This window comes from Bombina bombina, chromosome 2, assembly GCF_027579735.1.
Source record: "Bombina bombina isolate aBomBom1 chromosome 2, aBomBom1.pri, whole genome shotgun sequence".
Classification (NCBI taxonomy): domain Eukaryota; kingdom Metazoa; phylum Chordata; class Amphibia; order Anura; family Bombinatoridae; genus Bombina; species Bombina bombina.
In genome coordinates, this window is record NC_069500.1 from 200,657,850 (window position 1) to 200,672,419 (window position 14,570).

At 36.9% G+C, this 14,570-nt stretch overlaps 1 protein-coding gene across 1 annotated transcript in view; it reads right to left on the bottom strand.

The window, feature by feature from the left end:
• Positions 1-13,598, bottom strand: part of TNPO1 (transportin 1) — a 949,742-nt gene extending 936,144 nt beyond the window's left edge. Inside the window, exons 1-2 of the mRNA XM_053699707.1 lie at positions 13,435-13,598; positions 5,245-5,320 (exon numbers count right to left, since the gene is read on the bottom strand). Coding sequence (XP_053555682.1) covers positions 5,245-5,320; positions 13,435-13,539 — 181 coding nt within the window. The 5' untranslated portion in view covers positions 13,540-13,598. The remainder of the gene's footprint in view (positions 1-5,244; positions 5,321-13,434) is intronic.
• Between the last annotated feature and the right edge of the window lie 972 nt (positions 13,599-14,570).

A 14,570-nucleotide genomic window follows, 5' to 3' on the forward strand; every position in this document is an offset into this window, starting at 1 on the left:
ACCTAATGCTCTGGCTCGCCCATAACTCTCCTCTATAAGGTCATGTGGGTACCCTTTTTCCCTAAACCTGTTTTTAAGAGTCGATGATTGTTCATCATACTTTTCTAAAGTAGAGCAATTCAGTCTAATCCGTCGGAATTGGCTAAAGGGTACATTCATTATATCCAGCCTTCAAGATGGTTACTCATATAGTCCAAAAAATTATTGCCGTCAACCATTTTAAAATAAGTACAAGTCCTATTGCAAAATTGGTAGCCGATTCCAAAGTCCCCTTCCACACAATTAACAGGTCATCTATATACCTACCATATAAGACCAGGTTCTCCCTCCAGCTTGGATGGTATACATGACGATCTTCGAAGCAGCCCATCACTAAATTGGTGAAGCTGGGGGCGAACCTGGTCCCCATGGCGTTACCTTTTTGTCTGTAAATAAAACTCGCCTAAATATTTGAAATAATTGTGTTGGAGAAAAAAAAAGTCAATAATTGACAGTAAGAATTATTTTTGTGACCCTGGCATATATATATCTGCATCAAGATATTTGGAATATATATATAGATAGAACACAGACACACACAGACAGACACACACACAGACACACAGACAGAGATATATATGCCAGGGTCAAAAATATATTTTTTACTGTCAATTATTGAATTTATTCTCCAACACAATTATTTCAAATATTTAGGAGAGTTTTATTTACAGACAAAAAGGTAACGCCATGGGGACCAGCTTCGCCCCCAGCTTCGCCAATTTAGTGATGGGCTGCTTCGAAGATAGTCATGTATACCATCCAAGCTGGAGGAAGAACCTGGTCTTCTATGGTAGGTATATAGATGACCTGTTAATTGTGTGGAAGAGGACTTTGGAATCAGCTACCAATTTTGCAATAGGACTTAATGAAAATTATTTTGGGCTAACATTTACTCATAACATTCAGAAAGAATGTATAGAATTCCTAGATGCAGTGTTAACATGGAATCCCATAATGTGGAAACATGTACTTATTTTAAAATGGTTGAAAGCAATAATTTTTTGGACTATAGAAGTAACCATCTTGAAGGCTGGATATAATGAATGTACCCTTTAGCCAATTCCGACGGATTAGACGGAATTGCTCTACTTTAGAAAAGTATGATGAACAAGCATCGACTCTTAAAAACAGGTTTAGGGAAAAAGGGTACCCACATGACCTTATAGAGGAGAGTTATGGACGAGCCAGAGCATTAGATAGAACAATAATCTTGAATAAGAAGGCTCCAGATACACAACCCAAAGAGGGGAAGGGAATTAAAACAGCCTTCATAATTAATTACAATTTAAAAAAAAAAAAATATATATAAACATTGCTACCCGTTAAAGGATCTGATCCTTAAGCAAATGCTAGAAGATAAACCTAATATCACTTTTAGGAGAGCACCGACCATTAAAAGTAGACTAGCGCCGAGCAAAATAGTAATGAATAAAAGAACTGTAAAAACATCTAGGTCACAAATTAATAATATAGCAAATGGGTCCTTTAAATGTAACATTAGGAGATGCAACATGTTTAAATTCATCACACATGGAGCCATAAGTGTCACATCAAATGCTACAGAATACTCATATCAACTTAGAGAAAGACTGGACTGTAGTTCAAATTATGTGATCTATTTGTTATCATGTGTGCGGGGTACAATACTTGGGACGCACGATTCGTAAGATTAGGAAACGTTGGGATGAACATTAGAGGAACATTAAAAAAAAGGCAGCTTAAAACATAGTGTGTCCAGACATTTTATCAACTGTCCTCAAGGTCAAAATTGTACTTTTCGTATAACCCCTTTGGAAAAAAAATTCACCCTAAACAGGAAACCAATCGCTATACCTGTTTAAGACAAAGGGAAACCTATTGGATATACAAGTTCGGTACTCTGTTTCCAGAAGGGTTAAACAAAAATATTGATATGGCTGCTTTCTAGAATCATGGTTTGGATTTGTAATCCTTATATGTGTGCACCAGAGAGCCTGGATTATAACATGCACCCACTTAATGAAAAAAAATAGAAAAATCGAATACATTAATATTTTATAGGTTAATTCTTTATATTCACGAATTATTACACCTACAATAGATATGTGTCATTAACTTTATGGATGCACTTAATAGTTTTCTAATCACACTACTAAAATAGAATTTATAGATTTATCCGCCAGTATTGGGAGATCACCACACGTTGGGGAGGACCATATTATTTAATTTGGGCATACAATAAGCATAACTATTATATATGGATAAATAAATTATTATATCTTACTCATAGACACTTCTATAGGATTACCCCCCAGGGTGAGTGATAAGTATATATATTATTGTTTCACTTTTAAAGTGAAGTACATATAAATGCCGATAATTATTTCACCTATATTTGTCACAATTACCACCACCAGATATTTAATTGATTACATCCCCTAGATAGGGTTTTAGTTCTAGCGAGATACGCTTACACTGTACACTTAATCCAGTGGTTTCCCCTGATATTTTTTAGTGCATTATAGATAGTCACAGTGGTAACATTATAGTATAGCGACACTCTGTATATTTCCTTCTCTCTCTAATTATAGTATACTATATTCTACAATTAGATGTCCAGATACACGGTTTTAGAACCCCCTTATCATTGTGTGTGTGCATATATAGATTAGTTTTATTTCTGAAATGTGATACATTCCTTGGTATGGGTACAGATTAGATCCACCCTTATTTGTTGGTATTTGGTATATGTAATCTTGTTTGGAAACATTATTATATTTATTGGACTGGTCTCCTGTCGTAACTGGTGATTGGCATAGTAGTTGAGGGAAGGACAATCATTAGGGGCATTACACCTGACTAAATCGCATTGCAGACAAACAAGCGTGTTAACTGTGTGACGCAATATGCCAAGCGCCCTCATTGGTTACGAATAAAAACAAACTTAAAAAGAACACCCACTTCTACCCAGTTGTAGTAAATATGAAAACGAACATATGTGTAATTTAAAGAAGATCAATAAATTAACCACACTCAAGACTTAAGGTACATGATTGGGGATAAGTTTAAATTTTAAAGACTACTGGTGTCATGTACATAATTTGGCAGTAGCGAATCGCTATTAAGTATGGATTCCTATTATATGGGTCTAACAATATGGGCTCACTGATTCACACATTGGGGAATGGATTGTGTAGCCACGGCTCACTATATGTATGTTCTCTTTATATGAAATGTGATTTTGTTGTAGGTAACATTACAAGCTAAGTTAGGAACAACTAGGAATAGAAACACCTGTGTTGGGAGGTGCGTTTCTGAAATGAATTCTGATAGGTTAGGTTTAGTATATAGCTCAGGACTCTGTTAGGAAACATATGCCTGATGAAACAGAATGTGAGCTGAGAAACACGTTGCATGATTTTACTACATAGTGCTACTGTTGTACACTGTCTTAATAAAAGCAATAATTTTTTATACTTTTTCTTCTGACTGAGAGCCTGAGTTTTTCTCCCTGAGAAGATGCCCTACACGGAGGTGTGTGGATTCCTAAGAGCAGTGAGTTGGGGCACTGAGATATCCCAGCAGGCGAAACTTAGCACAAGTGGGTGCTGCCCTCATTGTGTGTACCTGTCTAAACATTCAGCTGATTGCTTATTGTGCAAACTGTATTATACTAGGAGGCGCCCTTTCTTTTTGTGTACTCCCACAGAATTTGTTTAAAATTCTTATGTAGACTGTCCCTTTAACAGCTTAACTGTGGTGCTCTTTGCCACCTCCTGCTGGCCAGAAGTGATATTCCCACTGGTAATTGAATGACGCAGTGGACTCTCCATATCTAAGGAAAGAAAAAGGGATTATCTATATTTTTAAATAGAAATTCTGGAGTAGACTGTCCCTTTGAAATGCTGTTTCCCAAATAGTTATAGCTCGAATAACTTAACTGATAAGGCAGAAATTTGCATACATTGAAATTGTTCAGTTTTGGCAAGTTAAAATAAAAAAAATTATATACACAAACCATATTGAAATTTTAAGAAAACGCCACAGAACAAACTAATGAAAACTGTCAAGAATATCACATGACAAATTTTTCATGGCTTCATTATGCAAAAACACCAACAAAACTAGCTGAAGCACAAACACATGAGAAACATGGCAGTGCCAGCAGGCATGTCCATCAGCCTCACTGAGAGCTACTGCCTGCTAGCCTTGGCCCCTGAGGTAGCAGAAATTCCTTATTTATACCTTAAAACAAACGCGAGTAGTGTCAGCATAACCTGGTGGAATAGAAAAGCCCTAAACCACTACCAAATATAATGGAATTAGAGAGGAACCTATCCCTGTCCATCCTAAGAATGGGCATAGGTAATCCAGGTGTCCAATTTATATTAAAAGGGGGTGTGGAGGTTTCTCTTCACATCCCTCCAGGAAGGGGTTACTCACTTGGTAAGTTTTTGTATTGGAAGGCCAAGATATTTATTTTTTTGTGTATTATATCAGTCTTGTGTACACAATACACCTGCAATATTGAACAAGAGTGTAACGTTGTATATTGTTATGCTCTCTAGAATGTATTTTGCTAATGATAAGAGCTAGTATCACTGTTTTAAACCCCATCTAAAACAGTTACAAATAAATGTATATAAATGCTAACACATCAATGTATTAAAATGCTTTAACCTTTTCATGCCGGTCCCCAGTCCAATTCTTGTTTGCATCAAAGGGGCGAGGCTGCAGGACGCTATACAAGGTAAGACGTTCCATGCAGTTCTTCGGCGTTAAATCTTAGCGCTGTTAAGATGGCATGGAACCGACAAAAAATGTTTACATCCAACACAGGATAGGAATGAGTGTGTGAAGATTTATACAGAAGATTCTTGGTTTCAATGTGATTAAGGGAAATTTTCAATAAAAAAAAATACCACAACCAATGCCACCATGGTCTCAATACTTTGACAGAAATTGTGTTAATGTAACTATTAAAAATGTGTACTTAATTGCCTAAGAGTTAATTTAGCATGCATTATCATGGGGGTAGAGTAATTACAATTTTCATTGAGAGCACTGAAACAATTTTCCTGTTTTTATGGGCGGTTGTGTGTATTTTAAATGTGAACCTAAAATTTGGCACTTTTTTTTTTTTTTTTTTTTTTAAACCATTTATTATAAAACTAGATGAAGCAAAAAAAAAATGGTATCCATTATAAAACAGTTTTTATAACTTACCTTCAGATTTTAACTTGGTAAGAACAAAAATAAGATAGTTGTTGAAGTCTGGGAATTGGTTCAGTTGCTCCAATTTCTGAGATGGTGCAAATCAAGGATAAAGACATCTCAAAGTACAATCAAAATACAGCAATTACTACATTTTTACAGAAACTAAAGTCTGCAAACTCTAAAAACATAACATTTCTATAACTGCACAAATTTAAAAGGACAAATGTCCCTACAACAAATGCGGCAGTTTACTATTTAGAACAGCTAAACTGATTTGATGTACAAAAACACATATATACACACTTTTGTTGTTGTTTTTTTAAACTTATAAAGGCTTGTGCCTCATGAACGGTCTATGTCTGTGATGTCAATATGAACTATGAGTTACAGAGTCTAGTCAGTGGATAGATAGAAATATATAGAAGTACTTTTTTTTTTTTTTTTTTTTTTTTTTAATAAAATAAGGACCAGTGTGTTATAATTAGCGATTTATAAATACATTTTGACCCAACCTTAAACACTTGGCTGCAATGTTTTACTTTTCGTTTTTTGAACATGTGCTGGTGCTAAAAAATAATCAATGTTTTGTTACACTTGAGATGAATGTCACTGACAGTTAATAGAATGATGGGGGTACTCCATAACAGCCAGAGAGCTTCCATCTCACAGATCACCTGTGTATAGATGAGTTTCAAAACGAAAATAAAAGATTTAAAAAAATGTTTTAACATAACCTTTATTATGTTATATTAAAGTGAAAGTCAATCCTAGCATTTTTGAAACGCTAGGATTGACTATTGAAACAAAAGGGGACTTTCATTTGTGAAGTATAAGATACTTCATGTAGAAAGCTCCTTTGTTTCAGCCGATCGCCATTCTTAGCTGTTAAAGCCCACAGCAAAATTTGCTAAGAGGTGACGTTTTCACTATTAGCCAATAGCCGTACAGTAAATCCGCTCCCATGGGCTCCAAGACGGATTTACCACATGGCTATTGGCTAAGAGGTGAAAACGTCACCTCTCTAGCAAGAAAGCGATATGCAGTGGGCTTTCTTAGCAGCTCAGAACGGCGATCGCTTGAAACAAATAAAAGGAGCTTTCTCCATGAAGTAAGTTATACTTCATGAATGAAAGTCCCCTTTATTTGTTTCAATAGTCAATCCTAGCATTTCAGAAACGCTACGATTAACTTTAAATTCAATATTAATAGTAATATTAATGATATTGATACTATTGCTAATAAATAATAATTAACATGTTATGGACACAGCAGAATAGACCAGGAACCTGACTACACCAGGATTTTCATGAGAAGAATCCCTGAACAGCTCTTGCTTTGCTAAGCCATTTAAACGATTTTAAAACATTCATTTTGTAATGTAGTGCTTAAAGGGACAGTCTACTCCAGATTTTTTATTTAATATTTGATAATAGAAGTAAATAAGAAATTGTATGTTCTATCCAAACCATGAAATACATTTTTGGGGTTTCCTGTCCCTTTAAGAGCTTGATTTATCAAGCAAGGGCGGACAGGGGCATACATATTCGCCCCTGTCCCACCCAACTCGCCTCTGGAGGGCAATCCGCTGCCGGGATTTGCTATTTTGCGCTCACGCAAGAACTGTCATTCTCCCCGGTCATATGAGACCAGGAGATTAAAATTCTCCACCTAAAGAGCAGCTCTTGACTGCTGACACTCCCTCCCCCCTACTTTTAATATCTAGGTCCAAAAGTGGCCATTCCATAAGCCAATCCTCTCCTTTTAGCTTATTTACTTTTCATAGGTCCAAAAGTGACCTCTAATATCATAAGAGGAATCAAGAGTAGAAATAATATAAAATAGAGGTTCTTAATAATTCATTGCAATACTTTAATTCTATATAACAAGCTATTTGTAAGTATTATCTGCGTCTTATTTTTGTGTTATGAGATTGCATTCATTCTGTATTTTGCATACAACCTCAATTAAAAAAAAAAAAAAAAATTCTCCACCTAAGAGGTAGAGAAGAGGGTAGGAAGCAGCGGTCTGATGACACGGCTTGATAAATACTGACTACAGGTTCTCTTGTGAGAACCTGCAGTCATAGGGGAGGAGTAGGCTTGATAAATTGAGCCCTTTAAATGTGTGTGCATTAGCAGTAAAATAATGACTTATGTGCCCATATGCAGTTGCCATTTTAATTACCAGACAGAAAATATAAAATTACATGAAGTTATGCCAAGCTGGAATTGTATACTTATTTAGGAACTTTTCTTGGTCTTATTCTTTGGAATTCAATTTTAGATTTGTGATGTATAGTTTTAAGCACTGGTCTAGTGCAACCAGTATGCAAGCTATATAATAATGGGGTTGTGTTATTTTTGACAGCCTAAACTGATTTTTGTGCAGTAACATATATATATATATATATATATATATATATATATATATATATATATATATATATATATATATATATATATATATATATATATATATATATATATATATATATATATATATATATACACACACATATACATATATATAATAAAAAAAAAGGTAACACATACACCTAACGTACAAAGCAGAGTGGATTAAAAAAAAAAAAAAAAAAAAGTTTTGGCCAAGACGAATTTCCCCGCACAGCTGTTGACTAAGAGGTGGAAATGTCACCTCTCAGCCAAATAGTGACAATAGCATTTTGCAGGTGGGCTGCCTTAGTATGCTCAGAACGGCGATCGCTTGAAACAAATAAAGGAGATATCATGAATAAAAGTCTCCTTTATTTGTTCCAATGGTAAATCCTAGCGTTTCACAAACGCTAGGATTTACCATTACAATATTAAGGTAATGATTATCTTTTCTCCTTCCAATAAAGTACAGCTGAAAAGTTGATTAAATATGAATGATTAACTTAATAAACTCAAGATAAATAATTAGGAAATTATTGGGAGGTTAACTATGTATTTCTAATGGTATATAATTAAATCAGTAATTTTCTGACATAAATGGAAAAATAATCTGAAAAGTTACTATTCTAAAATAGAAACCTTTATGTAGAAAGCCATAATTTAAATCGAAGCTTACTGAATAGTGATTTAAATCAAATTCACCCTAAAGCAAATATGAAGAATAAAAGTGGTTTAAAACTGTACACGTCATCTGAATCCTTAGGTTCTAATGATGGTTCTCACAAGTTGTATATACACATCAAGCTTATTTTTATGTAAAAGTAAAATAATGTTTAAAGGGACACTCAATCAAAATTAAACTTTCATTATTCAGATAGAGCATGCCATTTTAAACAACTTTCCAATTTACTTCCATTAACTAAATGTGCACAGTTTTTTTATATTTAAACTTTTTGAGTCACCTGCTCCTACTGAGCATGTTCAAGAATAAGTGTGTATGCATTTGTGAATGGCTGATTGCTGTCACATGGTACGTGTATGCATTTGTGAATGGCTGATTGCTGTCACATGGTACAGGGGGAGTGGAAGAAGACATAACTTTTAAAATTGTCAGAAAAAAAATCTACTACTCATTTGAAGTTCAGAGTAAGTGCTATTCCATTGTCTTGTTATCTTGCATTTGTTGATCATGCAAATCTGTGTTGACTGGTCCTTTAATGCAGATTACGGCATGGTTAGTAAAAACAATATAAAGAGGAACTGTTAGTAGGTGAAATATGAAGGTTTAAGGATATCCCAACAAAAAAGACATCATAATGGTCAAAAGCCTATAAAATCCTATAATGGGTAAACAAAGTTAAAGGGACGTAAAACCCAATTTTTTTCCATTCATGATTTAGATAGAACATAACATTTTAAACAACTTTCTAATTTACTTCTATTATCATATTTTCTTTGTTTTCTTGTTATCCTTATTTAAAAAGCAGAAATGTAAGCTCAAGAGTGTCCACGTGTCTACAGCACTATATAGCAGCAGTTTTGCAACAATGTTATAGATTAGCGGGAGCACAAGATGGCAGCACTATTTCTTGTCCTGAAATGCTTCAGGCATGTGCACGCTACCTACCTAGGCATCTCTTTAACAAAGAATAACATGAGAATGAAACATTACTGATAATAGAAGTAAGTTGGAAACTTTTTTAAAAATTGTATTCTCTATCTGAATAATAAAATAATTTTTTGGGTTTAATGTCCCTTTAAAGTCCTGATTAAAGTGATATGAAAGAAACTTTCAAGAGAATTTATCTCTACAGCACTTTTTCAGTGCACTTGTATTATCAGATTTACTTGGTAGGCTCAGGAACAGCAATGCTCCGAGTGCTAGCTCGAGTTTGGTGGCTAAACACATCTGTCTCATATCATTGGCTTGCCATGTGTGTTCTATTGAAGCAATAGTGCAAAAATAAAATGATCTCACACAGCGCATTTCCTTTCTCCACTTTTATGCCCCTTTATGCTTGTCTGAGGAGTGGATTAAGTCACAATTCAGTACACACAGAAAAAAATATATATAATATAATTAATATAATATTAGTCATACCCCCCCCCCCCCCCCCAACTGACCCTATTTATTTTTTTTATTCTATTGGGCCCATACTCAGAAGCAGCTGGCTTTTCTCTCAAAGGGTTACATACCTGTTAGATTCCCTGTGGAAAAGGAATGGTGTGTGGGTAAAGCAGGAATAAGAAGGCTGTATACCCTCTGACCTCAGGTAATGATGACCTCTAACCCCTGGTGATACTAGCATGCCTTCCGTTTTATATGATGAGCAGTGCAAACACCAGAGTAACAAACAGTGACAGCCTCAGACTGCCAGCTAATGTACTTGCAAACCCCAGGACCCCATACAATGAATTACAGATACCCATATATGATGTAGTGTGTGTGCGCATCTGTATGTATAAGTGTATGTTACGTAGTGTAAGCATCTGAATGAATAAGTGTATGCTATGCACCTGCATGTATAAGTGTAATCTATGTAGTGTGTGTGCGTCTGTATGTATAAGTGTGTGTAAATCTTTATGTAAAAGGGAATGCTATGTATCTGCATGTATAAGTGTATGCTGTGTAGTGTGTTCGCGTGTGTATCTGCATGTATAAGTGTATGCTATGTAGTGTGTGTTTCTGTGTGTGTGTATATATATATATATATAGGCTGTCCCTCTTTTGAATTTTGAAATGTTGGGAGGGAGGTATGTATGGGTACTCTGACAAAATGCTGACGGACATGTGGCCAATGGACAGCATGCCGAAGCATGTTGCGAGTTCGGCCGAGGGCAGATACGGTCCAGAGTGCTCTGTTCTAATTAGAGCCTCGGGCGCCGCAACCACCTCTGGGAACCTAACCATGGGTCCCAGCCCGCACGTCTTGTAATTCTCTATCTAATTTATCTATCTCGTGGCCGGACGGTTATCCGACAGCCACTTGTCTGTCGGACTATTATCCATCAAGCCAACAGTCCGGCCATCTTTTATATATGGCTGTTCTAACAAGCCTCTCTTCAGAGAACTCCAAATGCTTAAACCACTTGGGGGGATAGGGCTTACTGTAGTTATTTCCAGCTGCACAACCTCTACTCTATTCAAACTTTCCTGATGGGACAATTAAGTAACAATTTAAATAAAGCGGGAATGGGGTTAAAGAGGACATAAAACCTAAATACATTTTAGTATTGAGATCCCCCCATGTTGAAATCTACCATCATGCTGAAATCTACTTTTCACTGCATTCCAGTGCTGAAATGTGTGCACATATGCAGCAACTCTCCTTCAGATGCCCAACTTTACACACACTGCCCGATTTCTCTTTCTCCTAAGACACAGCCTTTCACAAAATGAAAAGAATACTTATAAAGGTACATAAAACAGCTAAGATTCCAACATCAAAGGGTTTAATGTGTAGTAAACTTTGCAATATACTTTCATCAATCTGCCCCCTTTTTTGGAAGTTAACTCTGAAAATTGGTTCTCAATTCCACTAAGTTTCTATAATCGTGAGTTGGTATCATCTGTGCCATGTTGGCAATAAAAAGTGTGCTAACAATGCAGTGTGAAAACCCTGGTATTTAACAATCCTATATTCCACGAATAGTGTTATTTACACAGCGTCTTTTATTGGACCTTTTGTTAACTATCTAATTCTACTGAGCAGAAGATATAGGTAAGAGAAAACTAGGTTTCAACATGGCAGCATCAATTACTTCATAGCAACTTAAAGATACATGAAACCCATTTTTTTTCTTTCATGTTTTAGAAAGAACAAGCAATTTTAAACAACTTTCCATTTTACTTTTATTTAATTCATTCTCTTTATATCCTTTGTTGAAAAGCATATCTAAATAGGCTCAGTGGCTGCTGATTGGTGGCTGCATATAGATTCCTCCTGTGATTGGCTCATCCATGTGCATTGCTTTTTCTTCAACAAAGGATATCTAAAAATTATGCAACTTAGATAATAGAGGTAAACTGGAATGTTGATTAAATTTGTATTCTCTAAATGTATCATGAAATAAAAATGTTGGGTTTCTTGTCTTTTTAAGATATTGTCTAACATTTATGGTTTAATGTCCCTTTAAGTGGGTACCAAGTCAGGTTTTCTATATAATATTTATCAAACTATGAATTATGAATAGTTATCTTTTCCATTTGATACATCTATCATGCAATGCAGCAGAAACTAAAAATTGGTAACAAGTTAATTAATTGCCACTATGTGCAATAGACACAAGGGCCAAGATCAGTTTTCATTGGGGTATTTCCCAATAGTTTAGAAGCCCTTATCAAATGATTTATTTACAAAAAGTCCTTTAGACTTTAATGGTGAATGCCTTTGTATAAACATTAAGATTTTCTAAAGAAATATAATCTATAGTCAGGAGCATTTGTTTAATAAGAAATATGTTGGAAAATGTGAACATTTTATTAAAGGGACACTCAAGCAAAAATAAAATTTTCATGATTCAGATAGGGCATGCAATTTTAACCACTTCACGCCGTTAGGACGTTCCATGTTGTCCTAACATAACTTGGCTTTAACGCCATTAGTACAGCATGGAACGTCCAACCTTATATGGCGTCTTTTAGCAGCCTCCTTTCCGGGAATGCAAAATCGGACTGGGGGGCATGGCTAGCAGCGTAGGCAATCCCACATGATCCGATCCTGGCCTTAAAATCACGTGATCGCATTGACGATTGCGTGATTTCCTTTTTCAAAGAACTTTCCAATTTACGTTTATCATCAAATTTGCTTTGTTCTGTTGGTATTCATTTTTAAAACCTAAACCAACTGATTTCTAAACCGTTGAAGGCTAACTCTTATCTTAGTGCATTTTGACAGTTTTTCACAGCTAGACAGCGGTAGTTCATGTGTGCCATATAGAAAGCAATGTGCTCACTCCTGTAGAGTTATTTATAAATCAGCACTGATTGGCTAAATGGTAAGTCTGTAAAAAGAACTGCGATAAGGGGGCAGTCTGCAGAAGCTTAGATACAAGGTTATCACTGAGGTAAAAAGTGCATTAATATAATAGTGTTGGTTATGCAAAATTGGTGACGGGGTAATAAAGGGATTATCTATTTTTAACAATTACAATGTTTAAATAAACTGTCTCTTTAAATCAAACGTCCCTTTACTTTCCTGTTTTAATGTTTAATCGAGATCTAATTTAGAGACATCACTTTCAGCTCTAAGGTTTCTTCAGTTACTATCACTTCAATTTTACAAAATAAATCTCTAAAGCAGGGGTGATACTGCTACTTGTTGCTGTACGTGCACTGCCATACTAAATGAAACTGCCCTGCAGAAAGCTACTGGCCATGAGCAGTAATACTTTACAAAACAAGTACAGAGCCACACAAGGTTAGCCCGGGAGGATGTGAGCCGGTAAGAAGCCGGCAACTACAGTGGCGGGAAGTGACAGGCCGAGAGAAGCGTTGTGGGTATGGCAGAGTGACCCACTCTGAACGGACACCCTCTTGAGTCTCGCGACCGCTCATCACACACCAAAGCCCAACCTGTCATTCCCAGCTCGGTCAGTGACAGGCCCCGAAGGCCTCAACACGCAGTTCCTGCACAGAAGCCGGCATCTACACTTACTGAATGTAACAGGCCTCGCAGATATCATTAGGCTGCCCTGAGTTCCATAAGCCAAACCGCTTGTCAGGCCTGTCACATGCCAGGACCCAGCCGGTACCAAGAAACCACCCCTCACACCCCACCCAGCGGCCCCCTTGCTTGTAGGATACTTGTTGCACAGATCTCTGCGTGGAGGTATCAGGGGACTGAGACTCTTTAAGCAGCTGCAAGATCTGCTGTAAGCCGTGCTCGTCCGGTTTCCACTCATACTCCATATCGAAAACGCGAGGAAACACACGGTTCAACGGTGCCCAGAGCAAGTACAGTAGGAGGGGCGCTGTGCGGGAGAGGGAAATGATGCGGTCCGGGGTCCTAGCGCCCGTCAGGTAGTGACAAGCGGCAGCGCGGTCCTATAGGTGCCCAGATTGCAGTAAATTGCTTAGCGTGAAGTCTGTCATGTACATTACAGGGTCCTAAAGTCCACAAGATTTTCCTAAGTATAGCAGCGTAGTGTTAGTCAAAATCGCAAGCAATTACAACGCCACATTTTAATTAAAATAGGAAAGAAATACATATAATCACATAATACGTCTCACACTGTCCTCTTAGTTTATTTGTTGCGAGTTACTGAACCCAATTTTTTTCATTCGTGAATCACGATTCAGATAGACTCTAGAGCATGCAATTTTAAGCAACTTTCTAATTTACTTGCGGCTAGATTTAGAGTTTTGTCGGTAAAGACCCATGTAGCTAACGCTCCTTTTTTTTCGCACCTTTTAAATAACGCTGGTATTTAGAGTTCTCTGAAGGGCAGCGTTAGGCTCCAAAAAGGGAGCGACCGGAGCGTACAGGCATATTTACTGCCACTTCAACTCTCAATACCAGCGTTGCTTACGGTAGAGGCTAGCTGTAAAAACGTGCTCGTGCACGATTCCCCCATAGGAAACAATGGGGCAGTTTGGGCTGCAAAAAAGCAGCGTTCAGCTCCTAACGCAGCCCCATTGTTTCCTATGGGGAAACACTTTCTAAGTCTGCACCTAACACCCTAACATGAACCCCAAGTCTAAACACCCCTAACCTTACACTTATTAACCCTTAATCCGCCGACCCCGCTATCGCTGACCCCTGCATTACACAATTAACCCCTAATCTGCCGCTCCGTACACCGCCGCAACCTACATTATCCCTATGTACCCCTAATCTGCTGCCCCCAACATTGCCGACACCTACATAATATTTATTAACCCCTAATCTGCCCCCCCCCAACATCGCCGCTACCTACCTACACTTATTAACCCCTAATCTG